The sequence below is a fragment of the Chionomys nivalis genome, chromosome 15, assembly GCF_950005125.1.
Source record: "Chionomys nivalis chromosome 15, mChiNiv1.1, whole genome shotgun sequence".
NCBI lineage: Eukaryota > Metazoa > Chordata > Mammalia > Rodentia > Cricetidae > Chionomys > Chionomys nivalis.
This window is the reverse complement of record NC_080100.1, coordinates 53,048,039-53,072,311: the sequence shown is the minus strand read 5'-3', so window position 1 is coordinate 53,072,311 and position 24,273 is coordinate 53,048,039. Positions and strand designations below refer to the sequence as shown.

Sequence of the window (24,273 nt, the reverse complement as noted above, 5' to 3'; positions counted from 1 at the left end):
CCACCATACCTGGCTATTATTTATTCTTTGGTAATTTCGTGCATATATACAATGTATATCATTCACCCACAGCTGACTCTTGGATCACAAGTTCACGTTCCTGGGAGAGTGAGAGCACAGCAAATCTGTCAGATATGGGAGACTCACCTGCCCGCCTCCCAAGTGGACACCCTGTCTCTGCAAGCCTTCTGTCAGAGTCTACAGGTAAAGGGAAGGGAAAGAAAAAAGAAGGCTAGGAAGGATGTCCTGCAGATATCAGGAACTGTGCAAGGACTCTAGTCTGCCGGGCTGCAGGATCAAACCCGCAATGAGAAGCTTAGCAGTTGTGAAGGCCGTGGGTTCAGCGGCATGGGGTTAGGACAAGCAATGGCTGGTGAGGGATATGGGCAGCTTCAGTTAATCACCGGTCTAGGGGCGTCTGTGTGTGCTGGAACTGCCAACGAGGCCAGATCACGCTGCTGGAAGATTAATTTGTGTCCACCACTGATCCAGCCCTCCTTAATCAACTGTGAAAGATCCGAGTCTGGGAACAGCATTGACATCAGGAGAAAGTTGTGGTTTGAACTGGAAATGTCTCCCATGGCCTCCCGTTCTGGCACTTGTTCCCCAGGCTGGTGGCACTATTTTTTGAGACTGGAACCTTTTGGAGGTGGGGCCTGGCGGCAGAGCAGTCACCTGGCGTTGTTTTTGCAGGGTTCTGAGTCACTCTCTACACCCTATCTGCTGTACAGTGAGCAGACCCTGCCACATGCTGCCAAGGCCATGCATCCCACCATGATAGACTAAAGCTGGTCCCATAAGGTGTTCTGTAGGTCTTTCTGTCACATTGACTCGAAATTAATCAATGCAAGAAGATGGAAAAGATAATCGAGTCTGGAAAATATTTAAAAGTGAGTAGTGTGTAGCTCAGACAGACTCAACTGAGCTTAGATGGTGGGCCTTAAATATTGAAAGGAATGATGAAATGACTGAGCCCAGAGTCTTTCAAACAAAGTCAAACACGACTAGAAAATGAAGCTGCTGGAATATCTGCACTAGGGCTGCCAGTCTAGGGAGAAGCTTGCATTAGGGGGAGACAGGGTACCTTTCCTGGAAGCACACACAGGAGATAGCTGTGATCAGATATTCGAGAAGGGGACCTCTCACCTAATGACCTCTGAAACGGTTTCAGCCAGAAGGTTCTTTGAAATGTCTTTGTTATCACTTCTGAACTAAGTAGGAAAAGTCAAGAGCAGGTTTGGAATCTCACACGCACACAGCATTCTGCGTGGTTTTCATGTTCACCCAGTGTTGGTTATGATGGCGCAGATTTTAATTGCTGAGCAAAACATTTCAATTCAAAACCATTTTCTCAAACTGAAAAACACTTACTAGCTGACTCCTGCAATGGTGCTCCTTATTGGGATCAAGAACTTGAAACAAAAAGAAGAAATCACTTCTATCCAGAGACACATGGAAACGTCCTAAGGGGGGGATGCTGAGGTAGCAATCTGACAGGAGCGGATGTGTGGCTTCCCTACAGCAAGTAGCCATGATAGAGCAAGTCTCAGAAATACAAAGTCAGCTGAAACACAAGGACCTCACTGGGAAAAGCTCTTAAGTTACTATGGTCAGTAATAAAGTACGTGATTATAGTCCCATACAGGTGGGAGGGACCACCAAGGCCTCCAAACCCTTGAGAGTGCAATGTCGGGGGTACAACAGGAACTCTCTCTCTCTGTGTGTGTGTGTGTGTGTGTGTGTGTGTGAGGGGAGGGGGCAGGGCCTTTTACATACTATGGTAGTTTAACGAGAAATATCCCCTAGGCACAGTATTTGAGCACTTTCCTCCTAGCTGGTGGTTCTGTTTGGGGGTGGTTAGATGATGTAGCCTTGCTGGTGGAAGCCTGCCACTGCAAGGCACTTTGAGAGTACACAGCCTTGCCCCCGCTTCTCCTTTGCTGTGTCTGCTTCATGTTTGCCATTGAAGATAGGAGCTCTGGGCTTCCTGCTCCGGCCGCCTGCCACCATGCTTCAGCATCACCATGATGGACTCTTATCCCTCCAGAAAGATAAGCCAAAATAAACCCTTCCTAAATTACCTTCATTCGTGGTGCCATCACAGCAACAGACCCGTGTGACCAGTACACATTAGAAGAGCACTCTGCTCTGAGCCCCAGAGTTCCTGTGCTTTCGTAATTAGCCCTTGGGCTGACAAAGAAGCAAGACTTTCACAGCCAAATACCTTAATTAAAAATTTGGACTTTTGTTATGTTCTTTCACTCCAAAGAAAGGAAGAGAGCGAATACAGCAGCAATGAAACCCAGATAGCTCAGGTACCAGATGTCACCGGACTGGTGCTCCAGTGAGTCTCCCAGGCACAGGGACAAAGCAATGGGGAGAAGCCAGGAGACTGGCCAGCCTCCCACAGTCCCTACTCTCTCACTATTGTAACTGTGAACTGTGTGGGAAGTTTTATTGTCTATGTTATGAAATAATTTAAATATGGAGTAAAGTCAAAATCACTATGGGAGTGGGATGAGGTGGAGTCCTTAGGAAACAGGATGACTTGAGGAAAAGACTGTCTATCCTGGAGAGGAAACTAGGTCCATAATTGGGTGGGTGGAGGTTTTCTCTGCCTATGGTGGGGGTTGTGGTCCCTGGATTCCCACAATCCTCCCCTTCGTATGGTGGGTCATGGTCCCTGGAGCAGCCAAGCACCTTATCAGTATCTCAAAGGTTCCTCTCTGGCGTCCGTGACCGTCACCTCAGCCTGGATGGAGTCCCAGCATAGGGTCCCAGAGAAACACTTGCAGAGTCTCAGCACAGGGAAATGTTTGTTCTGTTTCCTACCCCTTGAGCCTCAGGAAACTTAATGGGGTTCTTCAAAAAAATCATGTGACAGATCAAATTACAGGGGGTTAAAGTGCCCAGAGAACTATGATCCAAGCAAATCAACAAATTGTTCTGAATTATTTTAATAATTTCCCACAGAGAAGTCAACACATAGTGGCTAATGAGCAGCCACGCCACTCTCACAGGACCAAAAGTAATTGTACATCTGGAAGGCTCTGGAATTTGGAACAATCAAATCTCTTACCAGTGTCTCTTCTGAGGCGGGAAGATCTTGTGAGTTATGGGAGCAGAATTCCAATGTTATGGGATGACAACCTTAGGCTTGGGAATGTGGAAGCATCAAGTATTTTGTGTTTGAGACTCTTTCCAAAATTCTCTGTACTTGTGAAAACGTCAGCTTTGCATATACAGCCATCCCGTAGTGCTGTTTTGCAACCACAATATCTTTCCACATTAACAGAAGCTGGCTTTTCAGTGTCTGTTAGCATTCTATGAATTTATATACATCAAGGTCTGTGAAAATACTATCAAAGATTGATATGTATAACTTACAACACAGTAAAATGTACATCTCGGTAATTTCTTCCCAAATATTCTTTTCAAAAATGTTGGCACAGTTAAAGACATTTTCGTCTCTTCTCCAAATTGTTCCACTGCCCATCCAATACTCTGCCTATGAGTAATCACCATTTGAACCTCTGTTGCCATAAATTACTTTTGGGTGCATATGGTGATTTGAAAGAAAATGGCCCCCACGGGGAGTGGCACTATTAGGAGATGTGGCCTTGTTGGAGAAAGTGTGTCCCTGTCGGGGGTGGGCTTTGAGGTCTCCTATGCTCAAGCTACACTCAGTGGGGTTTATAGTTCACTTCCTGTTGCTTGCCGATCAAGTTGTAGAACTCTCAGGTACCTCCAGCATCATGTCTGCCTGTACACTAGCCTGCTTCCTACCATGATGATAACCCCTGAAACTGTAATCTACCATATTAAATATTTTTCTTCATAAGAGTAGCTGCGGTCATTGTGTGTCTTCACAGCAATAGAAACCCTAACTAAGACAGTGTCCTTGAATGGATCCATATAGTGTGTACTCTGTTGTCCTCACTCCTTCTGCACTGTTTACTATTATCCATACAACATGAATTAAGCAGTTCAGACTTCTTCTTTTTTTTTTTTTTTGGTTTTTCGAGACAGGGTTTCTTTGTAGCTTTTGGTGCCTGTCCTGGAACTAGTTCTTGTAGACCAGGCTGGCCTCGAACTCACAGAGATCCGCCTGCCTCTGCCTCCCGAGTGCTGGGATTAAAGGCGTGCGCCACCATCGCCCGGCTCAGACTTCTTTTTTAACACTGTGTAGTAAGTTAATTATATTTAGCAGTTCTCTTGCTGCTGTGGGACAATGGTCTTTTATCCTGTCACTTGTATTATTTTTAATAAAACACTGCTTGGCCAGTAGTCAGGCAGGAAGTATAGGCAGGGAGACCAGGCAGGAAGTAGAGGTGATTCAGTCAGCAGTCATCACCCAGCCACAGAGGAAGCAAGATGAGAATGCCTCACTGACAAAGGTACCAAGCCGCATGGCTAATACAGACAAGAATAATGGGTTAATGTAAGTAAGATATAAGAATTAGTTAACAATAAGCCTAAGCTACTAGGCCAACCAGTTTATGATTAATGTAGTAGACCTCTATGTATTTCTTTGGGACCGAACGGCTGCAGGACTGGACGAGACAGAAACCCCTGTCTACATCTTGCTGGTGAAAATGTGTTGTTTCTAACTAGGGCTCAGAATACAACGGTTACCAGCATTCTATCACAAATCTTCTCTGTGAGCATGGGAACTCCCCTGACTTCATGCTTATGGATACAATGGTTGGATCCTAGTCAGAGATACCATATTTACTGAAAACTGTAGGAATGTTTCCTTTGCCCCCTACAAGCTGCCAGTCCTTCTAGTGTTAGCTGTTCTGGGATGTATGCACTGGTATCTCACTGTGGCCTAAACTGCCTTTCCTGGATGAACGGTAATACTGTCCAGAACCTTTTCTGTAAAACTTGCTTTTGGCATATAGATATATTATTTCATGGTGTAGCTGTCAATTTTTCTTCATTTTTAATTCAAGCTTTTGACTTTTTACCACTTCATAGGTGTACATGACATAAAATAGCAGTCCTTTGTCAGATGTGCCCCAGTGCTGTTTTTTTTTCTTAAGAATTTAATTTTATTTTATGTGTATAGGTGTTTTGCCTGCATGTGTGTCTGTGCACCACGAGTGTAGTACTCAAGGAGACCAGCAGGGGGCATTCCATCCTGTAGATCTGGAGTTTCAGATGGTGGTGAGACACCATGTGGGTGTCAAGAACTGAACCTTGAGTCCTGTGGAAAAGCTGTCAATGCCCTTAACTACTGAGCCATCTGAATGGTGTCTTTTGATGAGACGCTTGTTCAAATCCATTTATCTGTATTTTCTTTTGGAGTTAGTGCTTCCTGCCTGCCTCAGAAGCCAGGAGGTCTTTACATTCACTGCCAAATGTCTTCTAAGCTCGGCTTTGTGTTTAGGCCAAAGGTGCCCTTCAGTCGTGTGTGGCATGAAGAAGACCTGAACGCAGGTATTTACACACACAAGTAATCATTCAGAATATACTTTGCAGTAGAATAAATCTCATGATCTCTCTAAGCACTTTTGTTTCTTAGAACAGCTTAATTCCTTTATATCTAAATCTAAGTGGCAGCTTTGTGAATGTCACTTGGAATATACTATTGTCTTCATACTATGAGGCCACACATACAGCTCAGCAGTAAAGGTGCTTGCTGCCAAGCCTAACAACCTGCGTGTCATCTCCATGACACACAGGTGGAAGAAGAGAACCTGTGCCTAGAGACTTTCTTCTGACTGCTACATATGCATCATGACACACTCACATACACATGCATACAATAAATAAATAAATAAACATAGGAAAACTTTTCAAGAAAATTGTTAAGGGCTAGATAGGAAGTATTTCATTCTGGACAAATATTTGTGCTTCTAATTTCATCAAAAAGTAGTCAATTCATTAATTGAATTGTTTTACAAAATTAATGTCTGGTGATTACAGAGAATTTATAAAAATTGTTTTTGAGATAGGGTATCACAATGTTGTCCAGGCTGGCCTTGAACTTTTGATTTTCCTGCCTCAGTCCCCTAAGTCCTAGGGTTAAAAGCATGTTCTAGCACACCCAGCTTGGACAGTTTTACTGCAGTTGGAAATCTTTCATACGCACAACCATATGACATTATAAAGGTGGAGTAAGTACACAATAAACATTTTGATTGGATAAATTTAGCACAAACCAATAATCACAATTAATACAGTAATTAATTTCGACAAAGCAGAGAAGGATGATGAAGCCAAAAGAGAAAATGATTTACAAGAAGTGAATTCTTGTATTCTTAAAGAGGGACTCGGATCCCAATGGCTTGTTTAAATTCACGGTTTTGTGGATCCAAAATATCATAGAAAACTTGGGTTTTATTAAAGTAGTCTCGAATATAAAGTAAATCTTCAGTGGAATAATTGTCATCTTTTCCAGTCCAAACAGTCAGGCTGTACCTGTATTAAAACAGAAGTGTACAGATAAAGAGGAAGATAAGAAACTGGTGAAAATTTCCCCCATGTCTCCGACAGTCGAATCCCCGCCCAGCTTCATTCCTTCAGCAGCAACAGAGCAGCCAGAGACGAGTAGACCCCCACTGCTCCGCCTGCATCATACAGCTTCTGAGTTTCAGTCACGATACTGCTCCGTGACTTAGAAGCCACACAGCCACGCTGGAAATGAGCCTCATTCTGTAAGAGGAGCTGATCAAAGACTCTGCTGCTCATCAAAGACTCTGCTTCTCAAACGAAATTACAACTGGATACCTGGGTCTGCTCAGCTGTCTAGTCAGGAAATAGAAAGCCCGATGGAAGAAACTGTGAAGTGATCGAGTGCCTCTGTCACCCCAACACCAGTCACTAATGATCGCCTCGGAGGTTTTGTTACGCTGTGACACCGTTAACAGAGCAAACAGGTGTCGGGGACGGCCATGGCGAGAAGGCTACTCCGAGCTGCTGACCTGAGCTCAACCCTGGAGACCCAGCTGGTGGAAGGAGAGGACCAGGTCCTGCAAACTGTCCTCTGACCTCCGCATGCACACTGTGAGACACATGTGTCCCCCATCACACATTAAATACACAAATAAAGTGAAAAAAAATAACAATAATTTTTTTAAAATAAGAACTAATGTAAAATTTTACATATGTAAGACATGCCAGAGTCTGGGTATTCTTTGCTCTGTTTTCTCTTCTGTTGATGTGGCTGCTGCGCCATGCCTTGGGACACCACACTCTTCAGTAGCCGCATTCCCTCCCCCCATAAACTCATCGGAATCCACAGAGACCTCCAAAGTGCTCCTGCTACTAACGAAGACACAAGGTTAGTGAGGAGCACACATTTGTTAGGCTGCCATCCTGATGAGAAATGAGAGCAAAGAAACATGACGGCGGGAAACAGCTCAGATTTAGTTCCTAGAAGTGATATATGACACACTGAAAAGAACTCTAAACTACAGTATAGGCCACAAAAAGACAACATTAGCTTTTAACTCTCTATATTTTTTCTGAGATGGAATCTATTAATTTATCTGAGAATCATGGTAATGAACCTTACAAGGAGACACAGATATGATCGTTTAGGTTAAGAAAAGAACTTTCCAGGCCATTTCTGCCTCATTAAATAGCTCTGCATTTTATTAAAACAGAAACGGGGTAAATAAGACAGTTAAAGGGTATCTCAAATGGATTCATTTAATCCAATTCTCAGGATCCATTTTTTAAAAAATTCTTACTGGAAAAAACCATAAGATGATATATAAATCTCAAATGTAGTTTAAACCAAACATTATGAAGGGAATGTCCATGTAACCAACACAAAGCAAGACGCTGGGTGGGCAGTACCTCAGGGCACCTGTGCATCCCCGCTCCATCACACCTGTCCTCAGACCCCTCCTCTACCTGCTCTACTTCAGGACCAAGGTACATAAGGCAGATGCTTTGAGAGGAGGAAGAGGAAGAATGCATAGTTATCTTTACTCATATTTCCACACCGAAGCCGAAAACTGATAGTGGGACATTAGTGGTTATGGTTAGGAAGGACTGTGTAGACGGGAGACGTTAGAGACTGTGGGTAGGGAGGACTGTGTAGACGGGAGACGTTAGAGACTGTGGGTAGGGAGGACTGTGTAGACGGGAGACGTTAGAGACTGTGGGTAGGGAGGACTGTGTAGACGGGAGACGTTAGAGACGGTGGGTAGGGAGGACTGTGTAGACGGGGGGGGGGGAGACGTTAGAGACTGTGGGTAGGGAGGACTGTGTAGACGGGAGACGTTAGAGACTGTGGGTAGGGAGGACTGTGTAGACGGGAGACGTTAGAGACTGTGGTTAGGGAGGATTGTGTAGACAGGGGACGTTAGAGACTGTGGTTAGGGAGGACTGTGTAGACGGGAGATGTTAGAGACTGTGGTTAGGGAGGACTGTGTAGACGGGGGACGTTAGAGACTGTGGGTAGGAAGGACTATGTAGACAGGAGACTTTAGAGACTGTGGGTAGGGAGGACTGTGTAGATGGGAGACGTTAGAGACTGTGGGTAGGGAGGACTGTGTAGACAAGGCAGACATTAGAGACTGTGATTAGGGAGGACTGTGTAGACGGGGGACGTTAGAGACTGTGGGTAGGGAGGACTGTGTAGATCGGTGGACTTTTCACAGCAACTCTTTAGTTCTATCTAGTTTTTGAACTCATGCATTAATGATTGAGAAATTAAATTTAAAGTCACCCAAGGGAAAACAGAAAGCAGGAGTTAAAAACTACACGAGACTGCATGACAGACGGTGCTGGCTCTGTTTAACTTCCTATTTTTCTTACGTAACAAACCTCTTCATTCTGTCTACACAGTTACACAAACAAGAGCCACACTTCCCGGACTTCCCTGCTGCTGGGAGCAGGCACAGACTGACAGTAGGTGACTGCAAAGGGAGACATGTTACTGCAACACTGCCCAACAGTCCCCAGCCTTACCTGCCCATGGAAACCAAACCTCATCAAAGCAGATGGAGAAGCCTACATATTCACAAAGAAACACCGCACCGAGAAGGGAGAAAATGATTGGAAGTGCACATGCACTGAATTTCGACTCCCAGATTTATGTAACAAACACTAAAGGGCATGCAAGATCAGAGCCACCCTGACCATATTAGTGCGGGGACTTCAGATCAGTGACAGCTGCAGAATATCTCAGCCAACTGGCAGGGAAGAAATACTTCTCAGTGGCAGATAAAATCTCGAAAATCAATTAAATTTCAATTTAATAAAACTGAAATACTTCCTAATAATGTATCATATTACCTGTACTGAACTAAAACTGTAAGTCAGCAGCAAGAGAAACTACAGAACTAAGCCAATGTTCAGAGCCCGAATGAAGCACTTCTGTTACTTAATTGATTTATCTACTTATGAGAAAGAAACCCAGGGTTTTGTGTATAGTAGTCCAGCACTCTACCAACATCCACAGCCCCTGAAAACACTTTTCAATCACAGTGAGCCACTGAATAAAGCAGAGGGGGATTTTTAAAATTCCTGGAGTCAAATGAAAAGACAGCACACCTCACTGAACCCTGGGCTATAGTTAAGGCAGTTCTAACAGGAAAGCGCCTCTAAAACTGCCAGAGAAAAACACAGGGGATACAGAAACAGGCGAGGACCTTTAAAAAGACCTCTAATAGCATAGGAAAAATCTCCAAGAACTGACAATGGAATTACATGAAATTAGAAAGTTCCTACCCAGCAAAAGAAGCCACCAACAGCGTGAACACATAGCCCACAGGATGTGAGGAAGTCTGAGCCACCTGCATTTCAAAGCTAACATTTAAAATACAGAAAGAACCACAAAAATAAATAATAAACACCCAAGCCCTAAATCTTCCAATCAATAAATGGGCTAATGAACTCAATGGAGATTTCTCAAAAGAACATAAACAGCCAATACTATTTTTAAAACACTTCAACATTTTTAGTCACCAAAGAAATGCACATAAAATTTTTTGAGGTTCCATCTTACCACAGAAAACAAACAACAAATTCTGAAGAAGATGTAATAAAAGGTAAGTCATTGGTGGGAATGTAAAACTGCACAGCCACTAAGGATGCTAGTGTAGAGGCTGCTCACATGACTGAAGATAAAACTAGCATAAGACCCAGCTATGACACTCCAGGGCGTACGCCCGAAGGATTCCATGTCCTATCGACAGATACCTACACATGCATGTTTATTACCACACTACTCACAATAGCAAGAGTGGAACCATCCTAAATGTCCATTAACAGATGGCTAAAGAAAATGGGGTACAAATACACAATGGGATCTTTTTATTCAGCCATAAACAAAAATGAAATCATATGAGTAGGAAAAAAAGATGAAAATTATTATAAGAAATTATCTCATGGTCAGAAAGATAATTTTCTCTGAATTGAAGCATTCCGTCTCCCAGGACAGCTTCTTAAGACCTAGGAGGTGACCAACAAAAGAATGCACAAAACACCATAACAAAGTAAATCTATAAAATATATGCTAATTTAAACAAATAAAACAGTCAAAGCTTGCATTTCTCGAGCTTGGTTTTGCCCATACAGATTATGTTTGCTCCCTCCTGATGTAAAAAGGTTCTTTATTTTTTGATATTGCGAGAGCACACAGTTGAGAGATTTTAAACTTTCTTAAGAGATAATTTTGTAGTTTTACAGAAAAATTTTAAAAAATTCGATTTTTTAAAAAAAAGAACAGCTTTGAAAATGTTTAAATTTATAAGGCTATGGGACATTTTAAGTTCATAAAATGTTTTATATTATTAATATAATAAAAATAAATAAAAGGCTAAAGAACTAGGGCCACAGCAATGAGTACGAAACGTGAAACACAAGAGACTGGGGTATTCCTATTTTATGATGTAGCAAGACAAAGACTTAAAGCAGACTGGCAAAGAGCTTGGAGCAGTAGTTCTCAACAATCAACAAGGTTGCCATCCCTTGGGGGTCAAAGACCCTTTCACAGGGGTAACCCAGGGCTGTCTGCAAGTAGATGTTTGTATTACAATTCACAACAGTGGTAAAATTACAGTTATGAAGTAGCAATGAAAGATTTTATGGTTGGGGATAAAAGGTCTGTGATGAAGGGTCACACAGCATTAGGAAGGCTGAGAACCACTGGCTTAGAAAACATCTTGCCTCACCTAAAGTCTATTCAGGCTGAAGAATGTGTGTCTAGCCTCCTCTTGTGGTCTCCGAGTCAAACAAGAAACTGTGATATTCTATAGTGATGCATCGTGAATGGGGCAGGAAGGTAAAGCTGCCAGTCTCTCTGTGGACTATATTCATTATTTGAAGTTTCATCTTGATACTAAAAGCTTCAGTTCAGAAATTGTTATGTTTTAAGGACCAAACTTAATGGAGATAAAGCTGCAAGTCCTAATCTTATAAAAACTACTAACATTGCAAACTGGTAAAGATGATTAAGACAAGCAAGCTAATGGCCAGTCACCTCATAAAGGATCAAGTTCTTCAACAACTCAGAACTATACTTGCAGTCACACTAGGCACTGACGTAACTAATTATAAAAGCATGAACTTCCTGGAGCTCCTTTTCTCTCCGAGCAGGGCATCTGCATTTCCCTTTTTGCCCCCTTGCTCTTTTCACTGTACACTTGCAGAAGTGTTGTCAATAATAACCAAACCATAAACCCAACATTAGATAATATTGAAATTTCTTCCACTAAAGAAATTACTCCTTTATTTATTTTTTTGAGACAGGGTTTCTCTGTGGTTTTGGAGCCTGTCCTGGAACTAGCTCTTGTAGACCAGGCTGGTCTCGAACTCACAGAGATCCGCCTGTCTCTGCCTCCCGAGTGCTGGGATTAAAGGCGTGCGCCACCACCGCCAGGCCCTACTCCTTTATTTTTTAATTTAGCCTCAATCAAGTTCTTACAGGGACAAAAGGCAACCAGTCTTTGCTAAAATATCCCAGGAATGGTCTTGGGCCAAGCTGCTGTTAAAGTCCCTGCTTTCCTCTAAAACCTCTTGAACCAGACCTCCACAGCCGGCCCCGCTCCAGCACTGCAGTCTTGAACCAGGCACCCTTCACAGCTGGCCCTGCTTCAGCATCACAGTCTTGAACCAGGCACCCTTCACAGCCAGCCCAGCTCCAGCACTGCAGTCTTAAACCAAGCACCCTTCACAGCCAGCCTAGCTCCAGCACCACAGTCTTGAACCAGGCACCCTTCACAGCCGGCCCAGCTCCAGCACTGCTGTCTCTCAGGACCCTGCCAGGCTGGCCCATCAAGCTCTGCTCTCAGCATTCAATCACTTTTCTAGTCCTAAATTCCAGAGTCTTCCATACTCCTTAGGGGAGGGGATGGTCAGGTTCTTCAGAGCAACAGTGCAGTTTGAGTACCTACTCATGAATTAGTTACTTTTATGTTGCTGTGATAAAATACCATGGCCAACAGTAACTTACAGAAAGTATGTTTATTTTGGCTTACAGTTCCAGAGGGACAAAAGTCTATGGTGGGGAGGCATGGCAGCAAGGGGCAGGCATGGCGATAGGAACAGGAAGCTGAGAGTACTATCAATGCCCACCTCCAGAGACATACTTCCAGCAAGGCTGCACCACCTAAACCTCACCAAACAGCACCACCAAGTGTTCTAATACCCGAGCCTATAAGGGACATTCTCTTTCAAACCACCGTAACAAGAATGGGATTTTTAATAGAAATCATATTCTGAAGTTGATATGGAACTATGGAAAATTTAAATATCTAAAGACTCTTGAGAAGGAAGAAAAATATTGGAAGTATCACATTCGTAAAGTCAAATTACAAAGCCATAGTAATAAAAAACCACATGGTACTGGCATAAAAAAAAGACACATAGAACCATGAAACAGAATAGATCACCTAGAAATAAGTCAACAGATTTACCATCAAATGTTTTTCAGTTGTAAACCCACAAAGTAGAAATACAGTCAATAAAGGCTGACAATATTATTAAAGTAAAACTGGTAAAAAAAAAACCAACCAACCAACCAACCAACCAAACAAACAAACAAACAAAACCCCACCCCACCACTTGGATGGCTAACAGCTGCAGACTAGTTCAGATCAGCAGTGTCAGAAGCTCTGGAAGACTGACAGGATACATTTCAAGCACAGGGCAGAGAAAGGGAACAGTTTCCAAAATCTATATTAATGTAAGTAATTCAAAGCTATCTTAACAAATGCAAAGGTGAAAACCAGCAGTGAAGAATACAACCAGAGCAATAAAAGGAAATCAGTATTCCAAGGAAGAAAGGGAAGGAATCACTAAGTCATAATCTAGAAAAACAAATCCAACCCAAGAGCTTACTGAAGAATTACCATCTAGTCTAGGAGCAGGGAAATGGGCCTGTGGGTAATACTTTTTGTTTTGTTTTTTTGAGAAGGGTTTGTCTGAGTAATGGCTTTCCTGGAACTAAGACCTGAGTAGGGATGCCCAGGGCTCACACAGAAGGGTGTGATGGCATGAGCACACATCTGTACCCTCCACATGGGGTGGGGGATAAAAACTATGGTGGCGTGCGCTGTGGGATAATTCTCGCTTGCTTATTTATTACTTATTTACTTATTAGGTATGATGTGGGAAGGTCATGTGTTAATCTGTTGATTTCATTGGTTAATAAAGAAACTGCCTTGGCCCATTTGATAGGCCAGCCCTTAGGTAGGTGGAGTAGACAGAACAGAATGCTGGGAAGAAGAGAAGTGAGCCAGACGCCATGCCTCTCCTCTCCAGGGTAGACAAGATGAAGCTCCAGCCCAAGATGAATGTACACTAGAATCTTCCTGGTAAGCCACCACCTCGTGGTGCTACACAGATTATTAGATATGGGTTAAAGCGAGATATGAGCGTTAGCCAGAAGAGGCTAGATATAATGGGCCAGGCAGTGTTTATATGAATACAGTTTGTGTGTTGTTATTTCGGGTGTAAAGCTAGCCATGCGGGAGCCGGGCAGGATGAAAAGCAGGCCTGCTCTCCTCTTTCTACATAGGTATACAGCATTTTGTCTGCATGCCAGAAGAGAGAACCCAATCAAATTATAGATGGTTGTGAGCCATATGGTTGCTGGGAATTGAACTCAGGAACCCTGGAAGAGCAGCCAGTGTGCTTAAACTCTGAGCCATCTCTCCAGTCTGGGATAATGCTCTTATACTCTGTAAAGATTTGTAAATTTTGTTTTATAAAACAATAATTGGCCAGTAGCCAGGCAGGAAGTATAGGTGGGGTGATCAGACTAGAAGAATTCGTGGAAGAGGAAAGGCTCAGTCTGTAGTTAGCAGCTAGACGCAGAGGAAGCAAGATGAGAATGCCTCAGTGATAAAAGGTACCAAGCCACGTGACTAAACATAGATAAGAATTATGGGTTAACCAAAGTTGTAAGAACTAGCTAATAATAAGCTCAAGCTAATAGGCCAACAATTTATAATTAATATAAGCCTTTATGTATTTTGTTGGGACTGAACAGTTGTGGGACCGGGCAGGACAGAAACTATGTCCACAGAAGAGTGATTGAGGAACACACCTGACAACATTCTCTGGGTTGTAAGCATCTGCATGCACATGTATACACATATGAACATATACACATCCATATACCATACATACAAAATATTTAGTCAAAAATTAATGGAAAAGGTACATCAAGGAACTAAAGGCTTGTAAGAAACTAAGACAGTAATAAACTACTTTAGTCAGCTGTATCTAAATAAATTTAAAAACATGCATTGAACAATTTTCTAAGAAAATACAATTTATGAGACTTGGCTTCTAAGGCCATTAAAAAGAAATAGATCATTTATTAAATCATAAACAGAAAGGTTGTTCAAGTTCAGCTTTCCCCAAAGCCTCCGCTTTAGAGGGTTTCACATGTAGTCCACTGAAATGTCATTTCTGATATCCTCGAGTACATAAGAAAGTGCAGGTCATTGTATGAAATGCTCAGACCTCAAACTGAGAAGGAAAATCATGCAGATCAATATAGAACCAGAACTGAGAAGCACAAGACAAATACAATAGAGAAATGGGGGGGGGGTGAAAGGCTGCAAAACAGCACAATAAATAGTCTACTACTAGGCATGGGGGGAAAAGAAGATTCTCTTTTTGGCTGACCTGGACAGAACTTGCAATATAGACCAGGCTGGTCTCATAGAGATTCGCCTGCTTTTGCTGGCCTGCTGGGATTAAACATGTGCCCACCATACCCAGCCAAGACTGCTTTCATGGGAACAGAAGAAGCATTTGGGTAAACTGAACACACATAGGAATTTAATTCTTGTTTATACTGGCATCTTTGTGAGCTCTGAAAAGCTTTCACACTGACAATGCCCATAATCACCACAATTGGACACTTTTCTAGAATTCTCTATAAGGACATTATGACATTGTGGGGAGTGGGGTGGTGTCCTAGAACGCACTCATGGATCCTGGCACAAGAGCCACACACAGAAGGTCCCAGAACCAAAATGTCCTCAGGCATTATCTGCTGGAGAGCCAGGCTTCCCCTGGCTATGAACCCTTGTTCTGGAAACACTAACCAACAAACCTGAAAAAGGGAAAAGTGGTGAAAGCTATCAAATTTCAAAAGATAAAAATATCATTGTTTAAAAAGATTTCACTTCAAAGACTCAAAAATCAACTGAAAACCATTTAAAATGATAAAATTATTAGAAGATTTGAGCATAATGTAAGTGTGTAAAAATAAGTGACCTTCATACACATAGCATGTGAACATTGCATGTGCATATTATATATAGATATACGCATATCAACCAATTCAGGGTATAAAGAACTAATTCACAATAGTAACTCAAGCAGCTGAAGTGACGTGTGTGCTGACATGTGTGTCTGCATGAACAAACACACACGCACGCGCACGCAGACACACTTAAAACTTAAAAAAAATCTTTAAAAATAGCAATACATCATAAACACAGTGTAGCCACACAGATCATGAACAAAGAGATGGGGTTTGTTCTCATCATTTATTTGGTGCTGGCCAGTGTGCTAAGGGCCCCGCATGCTGGCCAGTGCACTAGGGGCCCCACATGCTGGCCAGCCCTTCCCACTGACTGCATTCCCAGCCTAACCTTTAGTCTTCTAAGGTAGAATCTTGATCAGATTTGTTTGTGTCAGTCAACTTGGATAAACATCTTAGGGCTTTTGCTTTAATTTAAAATACATAATAAACCCTTGACTTCTTCCTACCTCAAGCAGTGTAAGGCATTAGAGCTGTAAGGACGATGGGGTTTATAAGGGTGTTTTTTTCTACACCCTTATAAAAAAACCTCTTAAGTTTTCTGCCTGTGTCTAAAGTTTTAAAAAAAACCTCTTAAGTTTTCTGCCTGTGTCTAAAGCAGGGATCTCAACCTGTGGTGGCATATCAGATATCAGATGTTTATCACAGCAGGAGCGAAATCACAGTGATGAAGTAACAACGAAATTATTCAATGGTAGGGGCCACCACAATATGAGGAACTGCATTAAAAGGTCACAGTACTAGGAAGGTTGAGAACCACTGCTCCAAAGTTCAACTGTACTTATTTTGGGTAATACAATGACAGTTGCTACATATATTTAAAGTTTAATTAAACTTATTTTGTATTAGACTTTCATTATGACTATTGAAAAAAAATGCCCTTCCATAGGTATTCATTTTTCAAAACAGAAAACTTTAAGGCCTGAGAATACAGTTCATTGGAGAAGTGCTTTGCCTGGCATTGATGAAATACCCAGTGCTCCCCTTTCATACAAACACGTGTGTGTGTGTATGTGTGTGTGTATGTACGTGTGTGTGTACATATATATACTTAACCTTAAGTATCTGCTACTATTGTGAGGCTGAAGTATATATTTTAATACCAATTTAAGAGGTAAAGTATTAAAATGAAAACATATTTGTCTTTATACATTAATAAAATGATACTGAAATGAATTCTAAATTGTCTTTTTATTGGTAATGATTAGTATCTGTTTAGCTACTCATTTTCAACTACTTCCTTTGATATGTATTTAGGGGATAAATTGAAGGAGAAGAAAAACTGTTTGTATCAGAATAATAAAAAGAGGCTTAGCTCCCAGTCTTTTAAGCATCAGGCAACTTCACACACAGCACTGGCATGCTGCAAAGGGTTCCCACACACACACGTGTGCATTGCACACATGTACACATGCAAAATTCAAGACAATGTCTTAATAAACATGTCATAATGAAAACAGAATTTAGTTCATAAATACGAAGAGAAATGAAATCCAGAGTAATTCATGAGGCATGGTGTCACATCTCTAACGACAACCTCAGGTGTAACGCGGTGACACTCCCCGTCATCTCGAGAGGAGTGTGTGTTTATACGCACATTTACATATGAGCTGAGAGCCATATTTTAAATGTTGGTAATTTATACTGTTTGTGACACTAGAACTCATTGCTTTAAAAAATATTTCTCAAACATTGTCCTTCCTGTGAAAAAAATGACTCATGGATTAATTAGCTACTAATAATTCACTAACATTGTTATACAAATTCAGAACAAAGGATAAAAGTAATCAGTCATCTCTCTATATTTTGTGAGACTCTTTACTAAGGAAAAGAGAGCAAAGCTATAAAAAACTTCCTGTTAACTTACCGCACAGAACGGTCACTGAAACACCTTCCTGTCGTCATCTCCCTCCACGTGTAAAACCACAGAAAAATCATTAGGTATAGTCCACCACTTTCAGTTTGAAAGGCCTGACAGCAGATATCTAAAAATGTGCAATTTCTGCCTAACAGAAAACAAACCCTTCTAAAAGCTCCTAGACTTGGTCCCAGCCCACAGCCCAGCAATATCTGCTGGCAGTTGCCTTCTGCATTTTACGAGGCCCATCAGGATTATGTTTGAAAGAATTGTTTCTGATTGAGGGCTCTTAGACTAGCAGGTGCCTCTGTGAGCTGCAAAATTTTCAGGATGAGACACGGCCTTTCAAACTCATCGTGAGCGTTCAGTGGAAATGCTGCACACAGCACACGAGTGGAGCGCAGCCTTTGCTGGGTGCTCCCAGCCGAGCTCTAACCTCAGGGTGCTTACACACATGACCACTAAGTACTCTGTATCCATGAAAATAATCTCTTTATCCTGAGAAGGTTTCTCAAACAGGACTATGCAGAGACATGTTCAAAGACATTAGAGTTATGTAGGAGAATCTAATTTTTATAATTTAATTGAGCACCATAATTTAAATAGTAATCTTTAAAATTAATATAGTATGCTAGCTGACTTTAGAGTAATTATCCAACACCAATAAAAAACAAACTAAACTAGAAGCAGAGTTAATAATAATAAGAGTTAATAAATGACATGCTTGTCCCAAGAGAATGTCTAAAGCATTGCAGACTATTAAAATAACAAACTCCTCATTAGCTCAATACATCTCTCTTCTACTTGTTAGTCAGACTTGGTTCCAGTTGTTTGCAATGAAGACCCCGGTTAGTCTATTGTCTGGTATCATCTAACGTTTCTCTTCCACCATAATGTTGGCTACCACTGCTCAGACAATTTGAACTTTAAGTCATCTATAAATATTTTATAATTCAGTTTTCCCATGCAAGTGGAATCGTAATGCCCAGGTCATCCTGCACGTTAATGTTTTTCACTTGACAGAATTATCTTAGAGACTCATTCGTGGTAAAACAGGAGCCTACCGCATGGCCTACTGCAAGCATTTCCTCCTCCACCATGAGGCCCGCCGCAGCATACTCAGCCAGTTTCTGCCTGGAGGACAGTCGGCATGTTTCACGTCCTTTATAATTACAAGCAACGCTTTGAAATGTGCTAGTACCTCCTCTGTGTGTGCGTAAACTTCTAGGAAGATACGTCCTTATTGATGAAATCCACAGTACATGCCAAATTATTCTTCAAAGAAATCGATCAGATTACATCTATGATAAATGTATGCCTGATTCCTCTACTCTCTTTGACATGGTGAACTATTAAATCGAGCCTTTTGCTAAATAGTTGTAAATTTTATGTGTTAGAATCCTTTATAGCTCTCTGACTGACATGTATTACAATACCATTTTTTCTAGAGTTTCTTATTTTTATGTGTTCAAAATTTTATTTCATGGTTTCTGCACTTGGTTCCTTTAACACCATCTGAAACTACGCTAAGAAGCTGCCATCGGGGCTGGAGGAGAGATGGCTCAGTGGTAAAGAACGCTTGTTGCTCTTGTAAAGAACCCAAGTTTAGTTCCCAGCACCTACAGGTGGCTCACAACCATGTAACTCCAGTTCCAGGGGACCTGATACCCTTTAATGGCTTCTGCGAGCATTAGGCAGGCACACAGTACACATACAGATACACAAGTGAAACACACATACACATAAAATAAGTAAATCTTTTTTTAAAGCCATTCCTTGCCTATTCTTCATGCGCTGTCAATTTAATATTCAAGTGTTAATTCAATGGGGATATATTTGGCAAAAAAGACTAAGGAAGACTGTAAACATAGCTTTTTCTAGATAGCTAACTGGTACTATCCCAGTTATTAGACCATTGCTTTGATGGCTGCATTGCCATCAAATAATCCACACTAAGTTCTGGGACAGCTTTGGGTTGACTTCTGGGTAGTACCCATGCTGTTTTAATATTTGTACCTTTAGAGTATACTTTAACATTTAATATATGGTTCAGTTAAGTTAAATTCATTTATTTATTATATTTCTTTAAGTTATTTTTAATTATGTATACATATGCATGTCTGTGTGTAAGTTTGTACAGGTGAGTGCAGGTACCCTTTGGAGGTGGGATCTCACTAGAGCTGGGGCCACAGGCAGCTGAGAGTCATCTGACGCAGGGGCTGGGACTGTACTCAGTCTGCAAGAGCAGTACTGGCTCTTAACCACTGAGCCATCTCTCCGGCCCTCAAAATGTATATTTATATCATTATTATTGTTGTATTTTATTATTATTATTGGTGTGTGTGTGTGTGTGTACACGCACGAATGTGCTCATGTATGAAGGTCAGAAGACCACACTGTGGAGTCAGTTCCCTTTCTACATTACATGGGTCCCAGGGAAAGAAATCAGGTCAACAGGCCTTTGTGGCTAACGTGTACTTGCTGAGCCATATTACCAGCCCCAACTAATTTTTTTTTCACTGTATATCAAAAGATTAAAGTTTTGTATGAAAAATATTTATGTAATGGTAATATTCAAAGACAAACTGCATTTTTAGCTTATAACTAAAGGATGACAACATTTACCTGGAAGTACTATATGCAGAAACAGTGGAGTAAGGCCTGATCTTCAGGTCTGCTGAGAAGGGAAACTGTGCTGAGCGTACCAGTTTTTGTTCCTTCTCTTTCTTACACATCCTGGTTTAATATTTATTATGTCATGTTTTGTTTTTTTTTTTTTTCCTTTTAGATAGAGTCTGTGTAGCCCGGACTAGCCTCCAATTCCCTCTGTAGTTGAAAATTACCTTGAATTTCTAATCCTTCTGCTTCCACTGCCCAGGGGCTGGGATTGCAGGCAAACACCAGTACACCCTTCTAGCTTTAGTATCTGCACACCCACACCGCAGGCTGGTATGATGATAATTCATATCCACACCGCAGGCTGGTATGATGATAATTCATACCTGTTTGATTTCTTCAACAGCCACAGCAACTGAGAACAAGACTGCCTGACCAAAGCTGCCCTGACAGGAAACGTGACAGGCTGGGTCAGTCCACGGCATATGTAGGCCATCTCTTTCACCATTGTCCAGCTGTAGCCTGAAGTGAGAAGGAAGGAATGGTAGGTAAATTTCAGGTTGGAATCTTGGTAGTCAATTAACTAAAAGACCAAATTACCCAGAAAAAGACAACTCTGTCACTAATTTATCGATGGGATCCTAGAAAGTTCATAAAGTCTCCACTGACTTCCCAGTAAATTAAAACAGTAATGCACGGAAAAGATGGCTTTTATTTGTGCTTCAATGGTGCTGTCTGAAGCCCTGGCTCTTGCTAATCAAGTCCTCCATCATAAAGCTGCCCAACAACAGGGAAATGTTCAGGCCAGAGCTGTGTCCTCAGCCACACTCACTCTTCCGGCCCTGACTGCCTGGAAAGCAGCGTGTATGAACTTCAGCCAACACTGAGTTTGCTGTACACGGCGTGGGAAAGCGAGAGCAGAGGCCGTTACCCGTCTGCACAGACCGACGTGGGATTGCTCACCTTTGTTCTTCTACAGTTCGCAAATAAACGCTTCCATGGAAGCATGTGGACAGATGTCATCTGGGCCTATGAGGGGTAACCGAAGGGAGGGCACACACACACCCCGCGCCCTCCTCCCACCCCCACAGGGTACATCTTTCCTTTAGGCCCTCAGGCTGCGTGGGATGGACTTTTTAGCTCTGTATGAAAGCGCGGGATGCTTTTACAACTGGAGGATACTTTAACTCAACCAACAGTAAACACCTGATTAGAATTACCACCTTCATTGACTCTCTCAGGATGCCAGCCTGTTGTCCAACCCAAGGAGAAGGTCACATCTGGAAAGGAAGACGTCACGGTGTCTAGAAAGGCTTTGGCATCCACGGCTTTGCTGCTTCCATTTGGCCCGGGAAGAATATCAGCATTGATCCACACAGGACGCTGAAGGAGATGCTTCACATTCTCCAAGATCAGCATGGATGCTCTGACGGCTGCCAGACTGACAGAGAGAGATGGTGACCAGTGAACCGCCCTGCTCTGAGAATGTCTAACTGCTCTCAGGTTCAAAATACAAATGTAAAATGTCCTATGGGACAACACAATTTACCTCAAAATACTTATGCTTCTATTTCATGAAAGGGACTTATAGATTTTACCACTATATGACTGATACCAGTACCTATGACCCAAACGGGGGCTTCACAACTCTTATTCGGGTCACTACATGTGAAATGATATAAGAAAAGATAGACATGTTCACTTTCCAATCACCCCAGGGAATAGCGGGTACAGCTGGGCATGCTCTGAGAGTGGTCTACCACATCTCAGTCTCTAGTAAGAGCAACTCTGACATCCTGCGGGAGACAAGGTCTCTCCGTCATGCACGATTGGGTGAGTGTGGAGACATGAACACATTTCATAAAATGCCTGGAAAGCATTTCCTGAAGCTAATATAAACCTGGTTCTTCTGCGCTCTGAGCACCTTCTGTGGAAATGAGGGAGAAGGTTTCAGTGCCAAGTCAACGGTGCCTGTCTTCTCCCCCTTCCACGGCTGTGCTCACAGACTTCACAACAGCTCTTGCTGTTGTTTTGACTTCTTTATCTGTTGGTTTTTGAGACAAGGTCTCACTACGTAGCTCTGGCTGGCCCGGAACTCACTCTGTAGACCAGGCTGGCCTCAAACTCAGAGATCGCCTGCCTCTGCTTCCAGGTCCTGGAATTAAAGGTGTGTGCCACCACACCCAGTTTAAAAAACATTAAGGTTAGTTTATCATATTTACTTTACTTTGTATGTGTATGTGTGTCTTACTGTTCTCAAATCCACACACATACCAACTTAACTGGAAAACCTCACTACTTCTAAAGGTTCTTCCGATCTTAAAGATGACCCCTTCTGCGCCTTTAGAAAGGTTCACCAGGAGAAAGAGCTCCTGTGCTACTGTGGTGAGGGCTAAGACCCGGGGATGGAGAGACAGCACTCTTCCCGAGGACGGGCGTGTCCATCTGCGTTTCCTTCCTGTAACTCCTACTCTTTAAGGAGAGACATTTTATTAAATTGTGTGTTAAAGCTGGAGACACGTGGCATTCGGCCTCCAGTCTCCTGTACCTTTCATAGTCTCCCCACTGTCTTTGAAATGGACACCCTAGATTTTAGTGGATTAATAAGTAAGTCTTAGGCAGGACCTTGTAGGTCCTAATTTAGATGCTTTTATTTATCTGTAATGCTTCCTGACTTCTATTACATTCATGTCTGTTGAAACCCAGATTCTAAAATCCACAGGGAACCACAGAAGAGCCCAAATCAGCAGGAAATCCAACGAAAAAAACAGCAAAACTAGCTGGGCATGATGGCGCACACCTTTAATCCCACACTTGGGAGGCAGAGGCAGCTGGATCTCTGAGTTCAAGGCCAGTATGGCCTACAGAGTGAGTTCTAGGACAGCCAGGGTTACACAGGGAAACACTGTCCCAAAAAACAAAACAAGATAACAAAGCTAGGTGCACCAGAGACTGAGGTAGTGGTGGGGGGGACCTGCCGCGACTATGAAGAGAGTTCAAAGTTAAAGTTCAAGATCTTAACCCCAAAACCAAAACCAACCAACCAACCAGATAACAAGACTCAGCAAAGCTACAGCATACAGCTACACTCGGACTCTGAACCGCTTCTGAGATGGGCTGAGCACACAGCTCCCAACCTGAGGCACTATTTCAGAGGCCATGAAAGGCTTTCTTTAGGCTGCTAGAATAGACCTCAAGGGGCAGGCCTGGGAAGGCTCTCCCTGCACCTGGTCCCAGCTTGCTTCTTGGTCTGCCGCCATGGGAGCCGATTCATCCAAGAGCTTTGCCCCAGATGGCATCTGTCCTCTCCAGGGAAATGGACCGACTGAAATTCATCTGAAATCCCGAGCCAAGATTCTACAGCTGTCTCTGCCAAACAGTTTTGTCACGGTGATGCGAAAGCAAACTGATAACACCTAGCATCTTACCTTATCTGGCCTTCTTACAAATCCAAGGCAACAGAATAAAAACCATCTCCAATTTATAAGAAGCAACTTAACATTGTGTTTTAGATGAAAATCTTTTAAAACCCCAGAGCCAGCTAAAACTCCAGATGAAATTTAAACATCATCATATATTACTACACGACAATCATAATGCCATATTGTAATCATGTATTATCATTTGTATGCTATATAAAATAACCTAGAAGCATAATGCAAGATCCACTAAAATACCATGCAGCTCCACTTCCAGAGGTAGTTCAGGGGTTTGCTTAACACTCAGGCTGGCTGCAGGGTTCATCTGGTAAAGGTGCTCGCTGCTAAGTCTAATGACCTGATTGTGGAAGGAGGGACCCGACTCCCGCAAGAGTCCTCGGACCCCCAAGAGCCTGCTGTGGAGTGTACACACGCACACACACACACACACACACACACACACACACACACTAGAAAAGAAGAACGTGTACTCTGGAGCATGCACTTAGCGTGCACAAGGCCCAAGCATCACAGACGGGAACAGAGAAGTGAGTTCTCCATGTCCAGCCAGGCTGATGCTCTCCACTACCAAGCATCTAGGCAGAAGCAGGGTCTTTACCCCTCAGCCTCCATTT

The 24,273-nt window shown here is 42.4% G+C and overlaps 1 protein-coding gene across 3 annotated transcripts in view; it reads right to left on the bottom strand.

Annotated features, from left to right (window-relative positions):
* Positions 1 to 2,568: 2,568 nt before the first annotated feature.
* The window catches only part of Fam151b (family with sequence similarity 151 member B), a 33,737-nt gene continuing 12,032 nt past the window's right edge, over positions 2,569 to 24,273 (bottom strand). For 2 of the 3 annotated variants that reach the window (XM_057790008.1, XM_057790009.1), the window contains exons 4-6: positions 21,443 to 21,660; positions 20,606 to 20,741; positions 2,569 to 6,426 (exon numbers count right to left, since the gene is read on the bottom strand). In XM_057790008.1, the coding sequence (XP_057645991.1) occupies positions 6,267 to 6,426; positions 20,606 to 20,741; positions 21,443 to 21,660 (514 nt within the window). In that variant the 3' untranslated portion in view covers positions 2,569 to 6,266. Of the gene's footprint in view, positions 6,427 to 15,466; positions 15,533 to 20,605; positions 20,742 to 21,442; positions 21,661 to 24,273 lie in introns of those variants that run through there. The other variant, XM_057790010.1, reaches the window with a different exon arrangement.